Raw genomic sequence first — 21,245 nt, 5'->3', positions numbered from 1 at the left:
CTGACAGAGAGTAAGTTCACAGGAATATTTGGAACATGTAGGGCATTGTGGAGACGGTATTTGTTCAACAGGGACAAGCTCCCTTTCCCAGCCACAGAGATAGAAGACCCATCTGCCATAGACACACGTTGCTTGCCAGAGGAAAGTTGATATTCTTGAAAGAGTTTAGAGTCCCCTGTCATGTGGTGAGTGGCTCCACTATCAACAATCCAATCACCAAGAGAAGGGTTACCTTGATCAGTCGAGGCAACGAGGGCTTGGGCTAGCTGAGCCCCTTCAGACATGGAGGACTCCGCAGGGGTAGTAGATAGGCGGCTGATGTACGCCTGTAGCTCCTTGAGTTGATCAGGAGACAGCTTGGACTTTGCACCACTAGAAGGATTGCTCTGACTGGAATCAGACACAGAAGGGCTACGCTTGCCAGAGGGAGGACGACCTCTGACCAATCTCTTCTCGGGATGAAGATCCCAACAGAAATCCACCGAATGCCCCAACTTGTTGCAATGAGTGCAATGCCGGGCAGGACGCTGCCCAGTCCCTGAGGCACGGCTGACAAAGGCAGAAGGGCCATGACCGGTGTCAAGATGCATCACCTGGCGACGTTGTTCTTCAGACTCAACACGAGCATATACTTCCTCTATCCCCGGAATCTCATCACCATTAAGAATCTGGCTACTAATAGACTCAAATTCATCCCGCAGGCCTCCCAGAAACAGAAACGTACGGTCCATCCATTCCTTTTCCCAGTAGAGGGAATGATCTGAACCGCACTTCCACTCATCAGTCACATGATAATCTAGCTCCTCCCATTTGGTCTTCAGGGCAGCATAGAAGGCAGCAACAGACAAATCACCCTGTGTCAGGGAGTAAATACTGCGTTTAATCTGGTAGGTGCGCAGATGTCTCTTCTTGCGACCATACATCTTTGCAAGCACAGTCCACATATCGAAAGAGGTCGGCTTCCGCAGAATGAGGGGTTGGATATCGGAGGACACGGAGCTGATAATCCACACCTTCACCTGGCTGTCCTCCAACGCCCACGTCGCCCATTGAGGATCAGATTTGATGGGCGCAGGTTTGTCGCCAGTGATGTAAGAGAGACGCCCACAGCTAGTAATCCCAATCTCGAGAGCGGCAGACCAAGATAGGTAATTGTCCTTGGTCAGACGGATGGAGGTGACCTGGATCGGCACGTTCTCAGTCTTGGAGGCGCTGCCCGCGTCAAGAACGGCATCTTTTTGAGTCCCCATCGCTTCTGCCATCACAAACAAGCACACAACAACAAGAGGCACAGAAACGGAGAGTTGACGGCGGCGGGAATGAGGCAGCGGCGACGGAAGGCAGGCGACGGTGCAAAACAGAGGCCACCCACGGTGGCAGAAACCTAGAACGGGCCGAACGGAGGACTCCGGAGGCGCAACCAGCGGCGGAACGGAGGACGGCGGCGGCAGAGCAGGGCGACGTCACAAGGGCAGCAGCGGCGCCGGAACTTCAACGGCGTCGAGCGACGAAAAACTTCCACGGCTAACGATCCTCGGGAAAAAAAAAACTCTTCTCCAACTTCGATGGCTCTGATACCATGTAGAAACACGAACCACGTAGAGGAAGAAGAGAATGAACACACGATGTACGTGGAAAAACCTCGAACGAGGAAAAAACCACAGGAAGCTCTACCTAGGTGCACACCCGCAACCCTAGGAGAGAGAAAGTTCTATTTCACTTAATTCAACACTTATACATAAGTGACAATATAAAGAGGGAGAGAGGAGAAGCCGCCTAGGGTACTGAGCCCGCCTCGGTACCCGCGCCCCATAGAACCGGGTCCAGATATGGACCCGGTTCCCACAACAACATATTCTAACAACTCTTATGATTTTGTGCTGAGAAAATGCTCTTCCTTTTGTTTAATAGTTCCTCTACCTTTCACTTTTTTTGTCTTTCTCATGTGCAGGGAGTCTGTATTAGATCATTTTATCCAGAAGATAGGTTGTCGAGGAATGTTCTCTACACATTATCATCGGTTAGCTGTGAAATATGAAAATGACTCTCAGGTATAATTTCTTGTTTTCTTGCATGCAGGAGAGTTCAGTTAACTAATTCTTTTTCTGTGTATAATAATAATTACAGGTAGGTTTGTTTCACATGGCATGCCAAGTTGAGAAACGAGTGGATGGGATTGAAGAAGTTACATTTCTTTATAAGCTGACTCCTGGTGCCTGCCCCAGAAGTTATGGTGTTAATGTTGCATGTTTGGCAGGTATTCTAAATCTCAAATAATCTTATTTTTTTAAGCTTATAATGCGCGTGGAAATATTGTAGAAACCACTAGGGCTGCAAATTTAGCTGTTCTGCAAAAATGCTGCATCTACCCTGGAATGCAAAGCGCTGTTAACCACTTAAGAAGAAAGCGACCTTCATTACCATGATATGCTAACAGGAAAGAAAAATATACTGTTTGGAGATGAATCAACTTTGGGAACAGTAGATTTGTGGTGTTTTATATGATTGTATTCATGGCTGTTAAAAATGTTATTACATAGGAAGCCTGCAGTACTGCATTTTGCTTGGTCCTTCATCTTGTGGTTTTCCTGCAAGGATGGTGTTTTTCGTTGTCTTGGTGTTGAGTGATGCAGTTGAAGTAGTCAACTATTGTCTCAGACTTGCTGATTTGCACAATAAGCAAGCTTCAGCCAGGTTTTGAGCTCATTTGAACAAATTTATGGGTGTAAGCATATAGCTTGAGCTGCTGTAAATCTATGCCGTCTTGTGTGGGGATCGCTTATCATTCATCCATTTCTTGGAGTCCTGCAGTAATAGTGCTACAAGCCATTGTCGGTGTTGATGTGTCTGACAATGTGTGGCCAGGGACAATAACCCAAAATAAGTCCCTCCTTTTAGGCCTTTATCTTGACCGTGAAACTAATGTACATGTTCTGTTTGGAGTGCTTTGTGGGTAACATTTGAATTTGATAAATTGGTCAAAACTGCAGGTATTCCTGAGTCTGTACTTAAGAGAGCTGCTTTGAAGTCCAGTGAGTTTGAGGCAGCTCATGGTAAGCACAGAAATAAATCTGGAGGCTTGCTGAAACTTGAGAATGTGGATGCAGCTGTCCTCCAAGATTTACTGAAGGTGATAGTAAGAATGGGTCAGCAAGATGTACAATTGTGTAAGGATTCAGGTTGTCTCCATGCATATCAGGAAAGGGCTAGACTGCTATTGAGTAGATTCATTCAATGAAGTCTATCTTCTATATGCAGTTTTTTGGTAATATGCGAAAGTATGATGTGATGCATATTGGCTATATTTCAAGAAGCTTGCCTTTTCACAGGGGGGCAAATAAGCCTCGGGTTCAGGCTGAATTTTTTTCTCTGGTGAGTACCCTAAAGGGAATACAACAGAGCCAGAAAATGGAAGGAGAGATGCTACTGTCCATGAGGAGCCTGTGGAATGTATATTAAACTGGATGATGACCGTGCAATTCGATCTGTAAGTAAGCAACAGCCTTTTTTGCTCCCTTCAGAACTGCCCTGTTTATTTGTAAAAATACAAGTTCAGAATCAATATTTTCAAGATTTGTCGATTATTTGAGGCAGATCTGTCAATTACGTTGTGACAGCAATATGCAGCAGCCCATCCTTAGCATTCATGTCCCTAAATGGAATTAGGTGGCCTTTGTACCTGCGTGCAAGGGGTAAAAGGGAGCCTTCTTTTGTCTATGTACATATACTATATATCTGATCCTAATTTCCCTTCACCATTTTCTAACTTACAGTGTTCTGTGCTTGCTTCCAATTCGCTCATTCTGTCCTTTCAAAATGGCGCGAGCGGCTTTTATACTCTTATCTGCTTGTTTGCTAAGGGTGATTGTCATGCTTCTTTCTTCGAAACTGTCGCTGAATTTATTGTGTAGCTTGTTATCTAAAGCAGATTCAAAAAATTTGTGTTCTTTAAGCTAATTATGAAGATCTAACTTTGTATTGTCAAAGATGGAATTTTACTAGAAAGGTGGGAAAAAGTCAGGTGTGAAATTTGTCAGCGTGCACTTTCCTTTGATCTCTGATCAGAAAGTTCCTCATGATTTTCCCTTGGTATTGGCTTTTTCCATGAGAAAAGGTTAAATCAGAGAAAAGAGGTCCTATTGTGGGACCTAGTTTAGATCCGGTGAAGGCTTATGCAGCAGACGTAAAGAATGCCTTCAATCTCCATTTTATGTTTTCTTTGATGAAATTTAACTGTATGCATTAGATCTCTGTAGTTGGTTTCACATTCTAAAAAATGTTACGTACATTTTTGGATTCTTATCTAATCAACCATGTATATCACATGCATGTGCGTTGGAATAAAGGCATTTCAGATTTAAAAACTCTTATATACGATTTTTTTAGTAAGCTTTGATTAGATCCCAAATAATTGGTGCCAACTGTTTTTTATTGCAAAATGATATTCATGAGCCCTGTAGGGAAGTTGACGGTGTCTGCGGTCCAGAGGGATATAGCATCTTGGGCTTCATTTTTTGCAGCGTTTGCTGGTAAGCGGTTCAGTTCATCTCTTCTATTATCGACAACCTTACGTACACTTTCTTAATTTTGTTGTACGTCCTATAGTTTATGTATCGTACTAAAAAAATCCCCAGAGATAAGACAAGGTTAAATAAGGACCATGCGGTGTACTGTACTTTTAACGAAAAAGTAAACAAAATTAGTGCTTTAACTTAAAAAAAAAAAAACAATGGGACCTTTTGTGTACAGCCATTTGTCTGGCGAGTATTGGAATAGCTTCCCTGCAGGCAGCCGACTGGCCGTTAAAGATTTAGCCGGTCAGACGGCGGCTGCCGGCAAAATGAGTCTCTCTCTGGAGAGAACAAGGATGCACTAAGTGCTAATTTGGCTGTTATTACCATACTCGAACTGTTCACATGTATAGTAACTTGATTATGACAACTCAATTGTGAAAACAACTAATTGGGTTTCTCTCTCTTAACATTGAGTATTCAATGGATGATCAAGCACCGTTCAATATTTAATAGACCTGATTTTCTAATTGCCTGAGTTGCCTTTCTGGTCTCCATGTGGGCTCTGAGCAATGCATCTCCGTTCTTTGGGTTGTGCGGAGATTGAAAACTGCAGCTTTTTTTGTTTTGTATTCACAGCTGTGGGTTGCATGAGAGATGCTCAATGATTTTTTGTTTTTTCTTTGCAAAATTAGCTACATAGATCTAGCCAAGAAGTTGTTTAGAAATAAACATTTTTTCAATGTGAAGATTAGACGGTATTACGGATATAAAAATCAGTGGTTCGACACTGGCCTATAGCTCTGATGTTTTATTGATTCTTATGTTTTGGGGCATGGACTTCACATTTGCATGTTAAGTTGTGCAAAACATACGGAAGAATGTATTACTCTTAATGCGTTTGATATGGTGAATGTTGTTTCTTTAAAAAGTTCTTTTTTGCACATCTTTACAATCAAACACGTGACTAAGTGTTAGCGATTTTATTTTTGTAGAACGGTTTCTCATGGACTCATTTGCTTTTCTCAAACAAGCCTCTAGGTGATTTCTTGAATGGGTGGATTGGATGTCTCCAAAATGTACTTTTGAGATCTCTCAAAATGTACTTTTGAGATATCCAGTTTCAAAAATACAGTTTGTCAGTCCGTTTTACCTTAAAACAACGTTGAAATTTGTCGCGCTCTTAACCTCTTATTGTTGCTACCGGACCTAGCGTCAGACAAAATCTCTCATGCAGCATGTCACTCGATGTGCTGTCTCAGGCTCTAGTCTTGTACCTTTGTTTACAAATGTTCGCTCCATGGAACTTACTTTATAACGAATCAATACTTCGAACTCTCAGCTTGTAAAATCCTATCCATATATTGGAAGATATATATATATATATATATAAAGATTGTAATATGCGCATGCGTTTGGATTAAGAATTGAAAGATTCCGAGGTGTTCCTTTAGGTAATTTGCACTCATGCTTTGGGATCAAGAATATCTACACTTACTCTAACTTAATATATACGTTGCTGGCAGCTGGATAACTAAGAATCTTATCCGGAATCAAGCTTTCTCAAGTCCTGAACTTTTTCTAGAAAGAAATAATGTAAGCTGTTAAGTTTTATGCATTAAACAATCTTTATTCACCATAACGCTGTGGTCTAACACCTACTTAACAAAACTAGTCATGTGCTTAGCATCTGCACTTGATTGTTTCTTTTTGGGTAGTTTTTTGGTTGGTGGCCAAACTACTCCAAACTTTGTGCCTCTGACTTCTAAACACATAAATCTTTCTGTACACATTTTTAAAAGTTCAAACACCTGTTCTACTTTTTTACTAAGGCTAGTTGTGCTCTTTAAACTTATATATATATATACGAGCGAGAGAGAGAGAGAGAGAGAGAGGGAGTTGACTTGTCCCGAATCCTAACTGAGTTGAAAATGTGGTCCGCTCGGTCATGACCAGACTCAGCCAAGTCGACTAAATTGTCATTGACTTGGCTGAGTCAGCCGAATTGTACCGATTTAATAATTTATTGCTTTTGATTTATATTTTAATCTTGTAATGTCATATTATTTGGTTCTTTATATTAAAGAACAATGGTTTTGATATATGGGAGAAAGTAATAGTTCTCAACTGACCAATGTCAAAGTCCTGCCAAATCATTAATATCGGTTTCTTTTTCCATGATGGCGCTTGAATTTACCATGCATATATCATGGATGATCATCGTAGAAAGGCCATTTCTTTGAAATCAAATTGTCAAAATTGGCATGAATGGACTTGGTCAAATTAAGTTGGTGCCAAATCAAATTGAACCACTGACCAATGCAAAAGTTTCATGTCTCAGGGACTATTTAAAATTTATGGTTTCATTATTTTTAATTTGCCCTATGTGAAATTAGGTTATATATACTTTTCAACGGTTTTTTTTAAATTTTAATTCCATTTCTTACATTAATATATACTGGTTATGATGCACTTTGGATGATTGTGTCATGGGCACAAGTCTTAAGATATTTAAGTGGTTGGCAACAGCAATAAATTGTTACTATCTCAGAAATCTGCCTAGAATTCGGGTAGCTTTGTGGAACAGTACATAAATATACGCTAAGTTGTGGGTAAATTGTGACAATTTACTGTGGTTGCCAAACAGCTTTTAAATGTACGATCACACTTATAGGGTTTTTTGATAGCCTCCGATTTGAAATCCATGGATCTTTATGTGGATATGATGTGCCATGTTTTTATTGATATGACATAATTGGATCATATGTCAAACTTAAGGTCTACACTTAAGATCTTTATTTTACTCTTTTGCATTAAGAATTGGATAGATTAGATTTAAGAACAGAGAGAGGAGCGTCTGATCTTTAAGTGTACGGTTCTTAAATCCAATGCGATCAATCCCTTTAAGGTATTTAATTGTATATCAAACAGTTTAGCAACACTTTGCCAGTCAGCAATATCAGAGCCTTTTCGTGGGATTGTCACAAACTGACACGATTCTTAGAAAATGCTTTTCCAATACACTACCCATTTCAAAAATTAGTTCTATTATTTGTTTTCATTCTACGTTATATTTATAGTTTGACTGTTAGTCGTTCAAAATTTCAATTTTGCTAACTTCTCCGATACTTCGGGAAAGAACGAAAATTAATTATCCCAAAATTTTGAAAAAAGGAATGAACATTCTCTCTCTCTCTCTCTCTAAAAAAATTAAAAAGATTAGATGTCTAAATGAAATTTTATTGTTGGCCGAAAAGCTAAAAGCTAAGGTCATTAACTGCTACATGCCTTCCAATCATGCATCATAAGTACCTTCCATCATATTTCCTGTGCCGAAGTCACGAAATACACAAAAAAAAAAAGGAACAACAAGAGAAGACATGGGCTTGACCATCTGAAAGTGGCTGTTGCTGTCATAAACTTCATTTTAAAACGTTACTTTAATTTTTGTGCCCCCCAGTAGGTTGGTCCAACTCATAATCCAACATCAACATATATATATAATATTTAAATTATGTCTCTTCATATATGTTTCTTGAGTGTGTCAACCAGTATTTTGAGTCTTTGTTATAAATTTAACTGAATACAAATACAAGTAAAATGATTGAAAATATTAAAATTAAAAATAATAAAAATTTGTTTACATTAGATTTTATAAAGCAAAGACTGTTAGCTTGAAAACTCTTAAAACTTGATCGGCATATCAACTTTTCCTCTCTTTTTTTTCTTTTCAAATTTTAGACGTCTCTGCAGAGAGCACGATATCAAAAATATAAAAAATGAGAGACACGATTGATTGTATACACGCGCTTGTATCTATTTGACAACCCACCAATCCTCTCAACATGGACTCCAATGGACGATTGGCTGGAGAAATGATTGGTGTGGGACCTTTCATGGTAAAGAACAGAAAAAAAAATCAACGAGCGCAATGGATTCTTACTGTGAACTTTAAATTTGAATATGCAGCAGAGAAGAATGAAGCCTCTCTCTTTTTCTCTCTTTTCTTTTTTTATGTACACAAATACAACTGTGTAGAATCGTAATGGAGACTGACAAATCAAAATATGCCTTTAGTTCAGAACAGCTCAGATGAAAACTCATTGACCGTGTGACAAGAACCAAGAAGCTGTGGATCTTCCGAAATCCCAACGCGTTTTCCATCCGAAAACTTTTACTTCCTCATTGGAGGATTTTGAGCAGGCTGGCTGTAACCATAGAATCAACGAAGAAGAAGAGATACATCCACTCGGTGAGATACCAATGCACCAGATCTAATAACATCTTCCATGTGAACAGATGCTAGACTGGAAGATGTTGCTGTTCCTCGTCCTCTTCTTCATCATCACCTTCTTCTTCTTCTTCTTCTTCTTCTTCTTCTTCTTCTTCTTGGTCCCCTTCATTTTCCAGACCATCATAATCCTGCAATATCAGATACCCACCTTAAGATTCGGGTTAAAAGGTAAGTTTTTACACTAAATCAGCCAAATGAAGCATAAATTTCATACAATGAGACAAAATCAATCCCATCAGTAGAAGGGAGGACACAGCTTTTCTTATACTTCTTTGGCCAGGGTAAAGTAAAACCCTGTAACAATTGACCATACATTGGCAGATCCCCGGCTGATAAAGCTCAAGTCTTTCTTGCCTCAATCAATAGCATAACACAACTTTTACTTTCAAGTTTTTAACCATGGTGATCCCATGCCAATGACATATCATAGTCACCTTCATACAAGAATGCAGTTCTTATGAAGCACTTTTTCTCATGCTGTCAAAAGTGATGTTCAAGGCTTTTTTTAGATGCCAAACTTAAGGATTAGGTTAGAAAGGCAATATACTTTGTTTTTAAGAGGATGAAAGCAAAGCATCAAGCACATGAATGGCTACTAGATTCTTTGGCTGTCGGTTGTGTTGTCCTTTTTAATCCTAATTCAGGATCCAATAGCAGATTCTCCATTATGCGTAGAACCAGTAAATCAATTAAATTTGCTTGGTCATGTGCCTGATGTGAACCACAGATAAGGTTATGCCATTTATGGCGTTGCAATAATTTGATTGTACGAGTTCATAAAAAAAAATTCTATTCACTGGAGGGAATGGATGCATCCTGCTAAGAAGACAAATTAATTACAGTAGGCTACACTGTAGGAATCCCCTGTACGGTACTTAAGGTTAATTCAACATAAGAAATATACGCAATAGAGAAAAGCCTGCTTCTCTGTTCAGCAAATAAAATGAACACGAAAATAATCTCACTTTTACCTTGTACACTATTTTTTCACAGAAGAACAAGGAGGAAAAATAGACCATAAAGCTCACCTGCAGATGCTCTTGCTGCCGGCGTTGAATTGCAGAGATTGCATGAGCCATTATGTAAAAGGGTAGTAAAATTCCACTCGCCCTCAAAAGAAAAAGCTGAAAGTTTTACCAATGAAAGAAATTTAGAGACCCAATCAACCATGAACTACAAGAAGAAAAAGTAGAACTTTAAGAACAGAAGAAATTCATGACGGTCACTTTTGTTCATTCAATTCCAAATGAAGTAAAAAAACTGGATTATTATTGCACAAGTGCTCATAGTCCTCCCAATGCTTGATCGGAAAATCTAATTTGTTTGTTGTGCATCTTAAAATTTGCCTTTAACAGAGAGGATTTGATAGTGCTCCGTCTTAGCTACACCTTGATATTGACTCAACAAAAAACAGTCAATATCTGAACTAGTAGTTGGGGTGCATGGGGGATGAACCATTTTGAGAAAGCCAAAGGGACCAGTCAAGTTCAAAACCTTACTAACAACAGTGGGACCAGATTGCTATTGTTGATGCCCACAAAAACAAGCTTCAATAATATCCCACTGACAGATATAGGTTAGTCGACAAACCCTCATTTTTTTAGAACTTAGACCCCGTTTGCTTTCTCAGCAAACTTTCAGTAACAGGAAAATTCTCAAAACACTGAATAGGACCCATGGGTTTCATCAAGGTGCACACGTCACAAACATAAGGCTGTTTCTTTCCAACAAACTTTTTCATTCGCATTTTCTTTTATCCTCTTCTGATGCATGATTAAGCCAAGGGAAAAGATGCTATCATCAAATGCACATTAACAGTCTTCTGGTTGGTAAACCCTTGGAGGTATCTGCTGCTCGTGGTGTACAGCACACACTCCTTCAACTTTAGTCCATAAATTCAGAGAACTCTGAACATCCCATCAACTTGGTGACTTTACATGTACACCCTATATGTAAAAGAGAAAAAACTATCCACACAAAGTTTCTGCAACTTTTCCCAAGAAATCAAAATAGAGCCCAAGTGCAGAATCATAGTGTGTGGCTTTATGGCGGCCAGAGAATTCAACACTGCTTTTTTGTCTTCCATTTTTTAAACCAGCAGTCACCTTTGGACCACTTGTAGGGTAATCCTGAGCCTTGATCAGCCAGCCAAAGACCAAGTCAGACCCAGTTAATCAGCTCGATCATCCAAATCAGCCGACTCACAAAATTTGAATTTGAATACTTAAAAGTCTTAAAGACTTAGTTCCCAGTAAATGAAAAAGATACAGGAAGACATGTGAAATGGAAGCAGGGAACAAATGTTAGGAAGAGATTGCATTAAGATTTCCCACGGGATTCTGTAAGGGGCATAAACCAGGGAAACAAATTTTAGAAAAAGAAAGCAAGTGTCCTGGTAGTTATGCCATTCTCCATGCATTGGACGTGGAAGATGAAGTTTGGAAGAAAAGGGGAAGAAGACAAAAGCAAGAGAGGACCAAAAGAAGCAGCAAGGACGAAGACGGAAAAGCTTACAGTGAATAATGTAAAAGCGTACTGCTCTCCTCCATCTGCCAGCAGAATGACAACATGGCGTATAAGCAGAAGAACAGTGAACTGCACAACATAGAAATAAAACATAAGAACGAAAAACACAAAAAGGAAAAATCAAATTACACAGAGGAGGAATCGGGAGGAAAAGGGAGTGAGAAAGAGTTTAGTTACCGTTAGTGCTACTGATCGGCAAAAGGTTGATAGGGAGCTTTCCCTGTAGTTGCTCTCTAGAAAATCGCTATCTGCTGCAACGATTGCAATCAAACCAGGATTTTGAAGCTCCAAGTCGTCTCTCGGAGAATGAGGCTCGCCCCTGCAGAATCATATTCTTTCCATTGTCAATGGGACTGCCCACGAACTCAATATATTCTTTTTTTTGCTTTCCTTTCTTGACAACCTCAAAACGTGTAAGCAGAGAAAGAACAACATCTAGACCCCATTCGTGGAAGAGGAGAAAGAAAGGGAGGGGCCAAAAAAACTATTTCCAAGTACTGAGAAGGAACAAGGAAGAGAAAATTTGCAGAATAACCAAAAAGAAAAAATTGCCAAAATCAAATAACGAAAGAATTCATGGGAGAGAGGAAGAGAAAGAGGAAAGGGGTTTCTTAAGCATCGAAGAATGACAGAGGATGCAACAAAAAGTATAGCAAAATCAAATGAAAAAACTGTGTCCGTGCGTGAGAGAGAGAGGGAGAAAGAGAGAGGGACAAGAAAACAGGGGAGGAATGGCAAGAGTCACCAAGAATTTTTTTGTTGTCAAGAAGATACAAAAAAAATAAAGAGAGAGAGAGAGAGAGAGAGAGAGAACCTGATGAGCAAAGGCAGGCGTCCAAATGCTTCTTTTTTCGCAGGTGCCGTATACCCAGGCTCAAATTTCTGCAACCTCCATAAACTCAGAACCTTCTTCCCCTCCACAAAAAAAAAAAAAAGAACTCCCCAAAACCCCAGCAGGAAGAACCCATGCTCCCCACAAAAAAGAAAAAATAGATAACGGAAGAAGAAAAAGGAAGAAGAGAAAACCTGCAGGCATATCTCACAAACTGTATCCCCCTTCTCGTTACACCACCTCTGTATGCACTTCCTATGAGCATACTGCCACACAGAACACAAAACCAACTTCAACAACTTGAGCCTAAATCAGACAACCATTCAAAACACATAACAAGCAATAAAGAATCACACCTTCAAAGTCCCAGAACAAGCACAAGGACTCTCCAGGCTCTTTGGGTCATCTTCTTCCTCCTCGTGACAAATCCTACACTGAGGCACAGAAGGATTGCATTCCTCCACAAACAACACAACATGATCCCCCATCTCTTTTCCTTTTCTTTCTCCTTCTCTTCCCTCGTCTTCCTTCTTTTTCTGCGTCAATGTTTGGTTTCCTCCTCCTCTTTTGCAAAACTCAAAAAAAAGCGACTGCAATGAGACGTTATCGAGCTTCTTGGCTTTTATATTGCCTTCTTCCTCCCTAGTCCCTACCTCTACCTTGGACTTTAGAAATCGTCAAAGTCTATCTGCCCCCTGGTAAAAAGAGACAGGACAGGACCACCACTGTCGACAAACTCACAACATCGGACGTCTAACCCTCCAAAATTGACACACCTTCCTTCTTCCCTCTTTATTATTACTAATCGAGAGCAAATTGACAGTTTCCGGTCTTGTCTTCCAAGCAAGTTCTTGCTTGCTTTAGAGAAAATAATAGAAATAATAATCATAATCATAATGAGTATTTGAATATTGGTGATTCACATTTGAATCTTAGGGGTCACAAATTTTAATCCAGAACTACTCTTCAATTGAAAGCTTTACATATTCCATGTATTGATTTGCTTTATCTTAACCAAACATAAAAGGTTAAGTTACTTGGTTAGATGATCATCTGGCTGGGCAGAAATAGTTTTCATATGATTTAGTTTAAACGAACATAGAAGGCTTGGACTTGGCCAATGTTGGCAACTGAGTTCATTTGATCAATGTTTGATATGGTTGGGAGAAAAAAAGAAAAGAAAAAAAGCAGTGATCGTTTATTTACCTACCCAAGTCAGCTGGTGACTTGGCTTATGTGGGGGCACAGGGGCAGGAAATAGATATGGTTCTCACCTATAAGACAATGTTGTCAGAGTCGACTTGAATCAGTTGATTTAAATTGAATTGGCAGCAAATTAGTTTGATTGTTTAGCTGATCCAAGAGTGTAATATGTTAACGTTTAGAGAGTGTTTGATGGCCTTGAATTTTGATTCTATATTAAAAAAAAAAATTAAAACAAAATCCTACTTTAAACTGGAATTTGAAAGAAAATCTCAATTCTAGCTTCTGTTTGTGTTCGATAGTTTGTAATTTTGAATCTACAATTGAAAAGGATGTGTTTGATAAAGCATGAATTATAATTGTTGAATCGATGATTAAGGAGAGATGAAAAAACAAAAAATCTAAAATTTTAAAAAACATAATTCCAACCCCCAGGATAGAGTCACAATTCCATATTTTTGGTTCAATAATGAGCCTAGAATTCTGGAATCAAAATTCTTTGTTTGATATCACAATTCTCATTTCATAAAAAAAAAATCGTCAATATACACTCAATAAAAAGTGGGTACAAACTTAAACTTGGTTAGATAAAAGAATCATCAAAGTTTTGGTGAGTAAAATTCTCTTGGGGCAGTTTCTAGACAGCTAAGGATTGTAAACAGATTCTTGTTTTAAAATTCAAATTCGATTACTCAACCGTTGAACCTAAAACCTTCAAGTTGAAGGAGACAAAGGACAGATGCTCCATATTCGCCTCATGACATAATTTAATCGAGCAACTAAAAAAAAAAAAAAAAGTTTAGAGAGAGGTAGATTGTTCTGTTCTTTTTTAATAAAATTCAACTAATATGAATCGGATCCAATAGATCTAAATCATAAATGGGTTTGACGCTGTGAGTCTCAGATGGTTGTCATCACATGACATGACCCAGCCAAGTCAATGGGATCAAATGCATGGCCCCCATTAACTAAACCTAGTATGGTCAGCACGCGGTTAGGCTGACGCCAATTGTTTCATTCATTCGCTTTTGTATATATATATATATATATATTAGAGAGAGAGAGAGAGAGAAGATGAGAGCAACAGTTGGGATCTCAATGGATAAGCTGGAAGCAGATGTTCACGTATTTGTGTTTGATTCATATTAAAAAAAAATGAATAAAAAAAAACCTGTATGATCATATGTCCAAATCCAAATTTCAAATTAGCAAATATGAATATGACCCAAATCCAACTTTGAAATTTACATCAGAATTTATTACAAATCGAACTTTTTGGTAATGGGATGTTTATGTAAAACTAAAATCAGGATCTAAATCTGAACACATATTCAAACCCAAATGTAGATCCCGTCGGAAGTCGTATCTTGTACCTTAACGAGATCCAATCTATTAATTGTATGTTATTTTTTTCTCTCTTATTTTTTTAAAGCAGTTCAGTCATATATATATATATACCCAATTTAAATTCAAAGGTCAAAGGAAACAATGGAGAAAATATTGAGACCATCAAATTTGAACAAACAAACAGTTGTTCATGTAAGAAATAAAATCAGCAGGACCAGATGTTGCCGAATGACTAAATATTTTTTATACAGTTAAAATTTCTATTTAATGACAGATTTTAAATATTTAACCGTTTGACAAAACACAAGTGTGGGGGGGGAGGCATTTTCTTAATAAAAATAATAAAACACATTTTAAAAATAAAAATAAGGGTATCAATTAGCCACGAAGGGAGCAGGCGTGTGGGGCCCACAAATAAGAAACCGTTGAATGGCGTTCGTTCGGCCATGTTTTGAATTTTGAAGTTTGAGGGTTTCTCGATTTGGTGGGACCCACAGAGGGTGGGGGCGGCAGCTTTTCCAAGTTGGGTTCTTATCCATCGCCTCCTCATTCATTCATTCTTATCAAAACCAGATCTTTTCGAGTTCTCGTTTTTCTCCACCCTGGCTCCCCAATATCACGAAAACGGGACGCCTCTTTCCACGCGTTCCAAACAGTGGCCTCGCGCCCACGACGATTCGCGTTTGACTCCTTGCCAAGTTTTCTTCATTGCAATTATTATTTTGAGTTTCTAGAAAACGTCGGACAAATTTAAAAAAAAAAAAACAAAAGAATTTGAAAAAGTAAAGCAAGCCAAGCGCGTTTGGCGAATAATAGACGTGGAAGTCCTCGATATAAACAGATAGGATAAATTGGATTATTGTCCATGTATCTAGTCAGGTTTGCTAAATGAATTTATATTTTAAATTCCCTTGTTAATTGGATTTAAATTCTATATGAAATTTTTGCGGCCGGGGTTCGAGTCCGATGTTCGATAAAAACCCGACTTAAGAGTCATGATGTAGCTGGTCGGATTGGTGGACTAGTGAAATTCTATCCTCAGTTTGATTCTCATCAGCATTAGAACGGTATTGCAAACGATCGATACGTAACACTTTAGTTGATAATATGTACTGTTGTTGTCCATGCGGTCCAAAAGCAACATGAATCCAAAGAAATGGTAGAAAGGGGAGGACCTTAAGCTTCTTTGAGGTATCACATCCCTCATGCATATGGTGGAACATAAGTCGAGTCGAGGCCGAGTTCAATCAGCTCAAACTCAACTCGACGAATGAAACCTCGAGATCAGAATTGCTCGACGGAAGCAGCTTGAGCTTGACTTGATTAAGGTTTGACAAACTCGTTTGAATATAATTGGTATTCATCGTTATGTGTTGAGTCCGATCTCGACTCGATTAAGGCTCGAGAAACTCGTCTCATTCATAGAATTGATAATTCATTGTTACATGGTGAGCTCGACTTGATTAAGACTTGACAAACTCGTAAACTCGTTTGAATATATCGACTTAATTAAAACTTGACAAACCCAATTAAGGCTTGAGCTCAAGCTCAACTCGATTATTTGAACGAGTCGACTCATGAACTCGAGCCCAACTCGTTAAACAAATGAGTTGGCTTGAACTCGGTTCATTGTTCACCCCTACCTACCTTTGTTCGAAATAAAAAGGGACAAGTGCCCTTTCTCCTAATAAGATTATGTCGAAATTAAGTAAGTGTGAAGCAATGCCAGAGTCAAAGCCTTCTGTAACTTTAAATTTCAAACTTTAAGGGAGCAATCATACATAAAAACAAAAAGTAATGGAATCTTAATAAATAAAATAAATTTAGAGATTAATGTGGGCAAACTGCCAACAACTAGGACTGCACATCGGCTCAAAAAACTTGAGCTCGCAGCTCGGCTCAAGCTCCTTGCACCAAGCTCGAGCTCGGCTCGACTACACAAAATCAAGCTCGAACTAGACTCCTTTAAACTTATTTAACTCGTTTAGGCATTAATTCATTTGGTGTTAACTGTGTAAGTGTTAACTCATGTAATTCGTTTAACTCGTGTAACTTGTGAAAATTCAATTTTATTCTAAAAGTTAAAACCGGTAAACCCATTTTGACAATATTATATAGAGTATCGGCTTGCGAGTAAAATCGAGTATAAGCGAGTCGAGTTCCTGAAACTCAAACTCGACTCGTTTATCACTTTTTTAAGTATCTTTGTAAGCTCGAACTTGACTCGTCTATAAATGAGTCGAACATGATCCGAGTTTTTTTGAGTGAGGTTGAGTCGAGCCAGAATTGGCTCGGCTCATTGTGCAACCCTACCAACAACAACCACAACATGACTCGGCTACTCTAGTGTGAAACATTAATGTATGAATGAGCAAATTTACGTGGGCTGGTGTAGAGAGTTTGAGAGTACCTGGACTTTCATGCTAGCTAGATTTGAATTTGATTGCCCTAATGTTGGAAAAAAATACAGCATATCAGTCACTATTTTCATGAACTTAAAAATAATTAAAAATATTTTAAATTAATTTTAAAATAAAAAATAAATACCAGCATAAGGGTTGGAAAATTTTTTCACAGACTTGTTTAATCTCTCAATTTAAGCTGAATGATAACTGAATTTTCCTTTCTTCATTAAAATTGTTAAATTATTTCATTAAAATAAAAAAATAAATAAAAACAACTAAAATGATTGTTGGAAAGAAATCATGGTTGTTTTGTAGTGGGGTGCATGCCATCGATGGGCGAAGGCATGCGATAAATCATTATGTAGGGCACTTGATTAGCGGTCTCTTCTTCAATAACTTAAAATTTCATATTCTTTTAGTGCATGCCAAGTAAAGTTTCGTTAAATTAATAAATAAATAAATAATATTGGTGGCAGTGATAATTTTGTTGACTTGTTCCCATTAGCTACTGTTCCACTGGATATGGATCCATTCTCTATCCGTTTCAATCCAATCCCTACCCCCGGTCTGATCCAAAATACATGTTCTCATTCTTGTTATAACACAAACTAAAGAGAAACATGTTGGGATTCATTCTGTTATTGAAGACCCAAAAATTCAAATTCAAACAAGAAATTTATCAGCAGAGATTAAACCCCCAAAAAAAAATAAAAAATTTAAAAGGGTCGAACTATATTTTTCAAAATCTTCAGGGAATAACATTTTTCACATCTATTACAGGAAGTAATTATTTTTTAAAATAATAAAAGTTTCTTTGTTGTTGTTGTTTTTTTTTTTTTTTAAATTCTAAGAAGGTTCATGACTTTGTTAAGAGTTTTAAGTGACAAGATCTTTTTTAAGTATATTACGGTGAGCTTGAGAAAAGTAAAAAAAAAATATGGTAAATTTTTAAAAATTTTAAAAAACTAAAAATAAGAATAAAATAAAATAAATGATAAACTAATAACACAAACATCAAAAGATAAGTATATTTGTAACAAATAAAAAAAATAAAAAATAAAAACAATTGTTTGGCATTAAAATTCTAAAAAGGTGAAAAAACCGTGAAAAAAAACACATTAAAGAAATGATTTTTTTTGTTTTTAACATTTTTTCAGAAAAACACATTTTTTTAGTTTTAAACGGTCATTTAATTTATCTTTTTTTTTTAAAAAAAACACGTTTTTTTGTGACTATAGTCTACATCCGACTAAAAGCTATTTCAAGGCTGACCCAATAGAGAAGAAGGCGTTTGATTACTCGGGATTTGAAATTCTCGATTTTTTTGTTGATGTGAAAAAAATATCTATGGTACGATGAACAAAACTAGAAATTTTTCATTAGTGGAACCAAACTATAGTTTCAAAAATTCAACAGGAGTGAAAATATAATCTTTCAAAAAAATTTATATAGGCTAAACGAAAATTTTTAAATTTTACAAAAGTTTGAAATTTTAAAAATTTGAAAAAAAGGGTTGGGGGAAGTGTCATGGCCGTTGCCGGCCCTCTGCCTCGGCCCTTGTATGATAGGATCCATGGTTCATCACACAAAATATCTCATATCAAACTTAAAATTCATACCAAAGATTTTTATTTTACTTCTTTGTATTGAAAAATGTCGGAGGATTTAAGTTGGGAGGAGAAAGTGTCTCATCATCTTAAGAGAATCTCAAATCCAAGAATATCAAAAGTGTAGATCCCTTTTATGGTTGATCACAATGACTTGACACTCTATTGGAGAGAAAAAAAAAACATATAAAAACATTTTGGTTTAAGGATTCAAATAAACCAAGTAGATCACATCAAATGATCCGAATATCCAATTTAAAATAATATAAAAATTATTGAGCTAGAGAGAGAGAGAGAGAGGAACTATAGATCAATGACAACAGCACACAATTGCCTCACAAAATTAAGAGTTATGAAGGCATTGAAGGAAATGCATGGAGAGAGAGAGAGAGAGAGAGAGAGAAGCAAAGAAGATAGGCTAACAGTTTAGCCATGAGGGAAAAGGATTTTGTCATTTGTGAGAAGAATAAAGAATAAGGCCGAATTAGATAATTGTATTCAAATAGGAATGTCGAAAACCAAATTTAATAGCGATATAACATAACGTTAAGCAGCAGGAAGGAAGCCAGAAATTTTTTGAATTGAGGAACCAAAATATCATTTTTCAAAATTTTGGTATAGGACAAGTGAATTTAAAAAAAAAAAAAATTTACGTGTAAATTTTTTAATTTTTTTTTAGTGGGCCCATGGGGGGCCCCCTTGGCTGTGCCCCTCTTAAGCAGTGAATGGATAGGATATAGTTTGGTATCCAATCCATGATTTAAAACCTTATGATTGTGTTTGATAGTTTCGGATCTCAGATCTAATTTGCTGAGTAAATCTGAGTTTTATCAAACTGTAAATTTAAGAACCACAGATTTTTGAGACCCATAAGAATGTTGAAATCCATAGATGAGATTTTCACTTCACACGGCTCCGCATTCAATTCTTCTGAAGGAATTGGATCCTTTTCGGGATGTTTGGGAAGGGGGTGGTTTGACTTCAAGTGTGGATTTCAGATCCACAAATAAAGCTAGAGAGGAGAGAGAATACTGAGGGAGTGCGACGAACAAAGTAAGTTTTAAAACCTCTCTGTTCTTAGATCTGAGGTTCTAAAACTCTCTTTAGATATGAGATCCGAGGCAATCAAACACAACCTAAATGTTTACTTGACTTCAAAATTCAAATTTTTTAGGTTGTTATTGGATCCAGACCATTCATTTCAGATCTGGACCAAGATCTGTTAGAGATGCATCACTTTTTGCATTCAAATTGTGTAACCTACACATAAACGGATGCAGATTTTTATCCGGAATACTGCTTTGCTATATCCATTTTGGACTCAGATTCATATCTAGCCTGTGCTTGTTTTGTAGTACTTCTCTCTCTCTCTCTCTCTCTCTCTCTCTCTCTCTCTATCTCTCTCTCTCTCTCTCTCTCTATATATATATATATATATATATATATATATATATATATATATATATATATATATATATAAATATTGGTTGTGGACAAAATAGACTTGAGGCCGGTCCAGTCAACTTCGCGTCATTGATCCAGGACCACATTACCTACACTATAGATCCAAATAACTCATCCATGTGGAATCAGAATCTGGATTCAAACTGGTCAAAATGACTCAGCGGCCTTCGAACGTGTTCAGGCTCACATGCAGGTCAATGTTGGTCCGGATCCGATACGCCAGTCAAGATCTCAGATCTTGTCCACGGGGTTTGGATTTTGGATCAGATACACACGCTGTATTGGAACCAGAGTGGAAGCAGTCGCTGACAACCCTAGGTAGTTTCAAACCCTTTTAGCATTCATTAATCTGGATCATACAAGATCTAAAAGCTGAAAAAAATTATAAACTTTGTTCTTCATTGAACGTGAGCTAGATAGACAGGGGCAGAGCCACAAATTTTTCATGAACGAAACCGAATTAAAGTTTTTTCAAAATTTTTATATAAAACAAGTAAAATTTTCTAAAATTTACATGTAATTTTTTTTTTAAAAAAAATTGAGGTGGGGCCAGGGCCCATGGCCCCGTGGCTCCGCCCTTGTAGATTAATAATGTCTATGATAATGTGATTTGGATTCGATTCAAAAGTTTCATTCTTATCCAGAAAATTCGTGTGGCACCCACATGTCTATAGTTTTGAAATCCACATGATATGCATTTTTGTGGATAAGATCTTCTCCAACCCCCCCAAAAAATCTAAGTCTATAATTAATGGGTGTCAATTTTCTTGAAGATGAACTTCCAAATTCATTAGGGTGTCGCTCAATGATAGGAACTGATGCGACCAGCTGGTGTCGCTCAATGATAGGGAAGAGGGGTCCGCAACTTTTGTTCCATGAAAGCGTCACAAATTGTTCGGATAAGAACCTCACCGTCCGAGTGAGAGGCCGAACCCCACCCTTCTCTTCTCCCTTATCTTTGGGTTTTAAAACTGTATCAGAACCAATGTGAACTTACCGTTATGTCTTTCAATTCGAGAGTAGTAGGCTTGTACAACGAGTCGAGTTACTCGAACT

At 37.6% G+C, this 21,245-nt stretch overlaps 2 protein-coding genes across 2 annotated transcripts in view; one reads left to right on the top strand and one right to left on the bottom strand.

Moving 5' to 3' along the window:
• The window catches only part of LOC116254161 (DNA mismatch repair protein MSH6), a 34,347-nt gene extending 30,744 nt beyond the window's left edge, over positions 1-3,603 (top strand). Inside the window, exons 19-21 of the mRNA XM_031629330.2 lie at positions 1,952-2,051; positions 2,128-2,257; positions 2,991-3,603. Of these exons, the coding sequence (XP_031485190.1) occupies positions 1,952-2,051; positions 2,128-2,257; positions 2,991-3,238 (478 nt within the window). The 3' untranslated portion in view covers positions 3,239-3,603. The remainder of the gene's footprint in view (positions 1-1,951; positions 2,052-2,127; positions 2,258-2,990) is intronic.
• A 4,864-nt stretch (positions 3,604-8,467) lies between these two features.
• LOC116253851 (uncharacterized) lies at positions 8,468-12,770 on the bottom strand. Its single transcript, XM_031628813.2, has 7 exons — positions 12,520-12,770; positions 12,358-12,429; positions 12,146-12,213; positions 11,509-11,650; positions 11,320-11,400; positions 9,834-9,929; positions 8,468-8,933 (listed from the first exon to the last, which is right to left on the bottom strand). The coding sequence occupies exons 1-7, from the start codon at positions 12,649-12,651 to the stop codon at positions 8,814-8,816; spliced, it is 711 nt and encodes a 236-aa protein (XP_031484673.1). The 5' UTR covers positions 12,652-12,770; the 3' UTR covers positions 8,468-8,813.
• Between the last annotated feature and the right edge of the window lie 8,475 nt (positions 12,771-21,245).

This window comes from Nymphaea colorata, chromosome 5, assembly GCF_008831285.2.
Source record: "Nymphaea colorata isolate Beijing-Zhang1983 chromosome 5, ASM883128v2, whole genome shotgun sequence".
Taxonomy (NCBI): domain Eukaryota; kingdom Viridiplantae; phylum Streptophyta; class Magnoliopsida; order Nymphaeales; family Nymphaeaceae; genus Nymphaea; species Nymphaea colorata.
Note: the sequence above shows the minus strand (reverse complement) of the source record. Positions and strands in the feature narration are given on the sequence as shown.

Excerpts from the sequence above, each read along its gene's own strand:
- LOC116253851 (XM_031628813.2), bottom strand. The coding sequence starts at position 12,651 with ATGGGGGATCATGTTGTGTTGTTTGTGGAGGAATGCAATCCTTCTGTG. Across the intron at positions 12,430-12,519 it reads CTTGTTCTGGGACTTTGAAG|TATGCTCATAGGAAGTGCAT; the intron begins GTGTGATTCTTT and ends TCTGTGTGGCAG. Across the intron at positions 9,930-11,319 it reads ACGCTTTTACATTATTCACT|CTTTTTCTTTTGAGGGCGAG; the intron begins GTAAGCTTTTCC and ends TAAAACTTTCAG.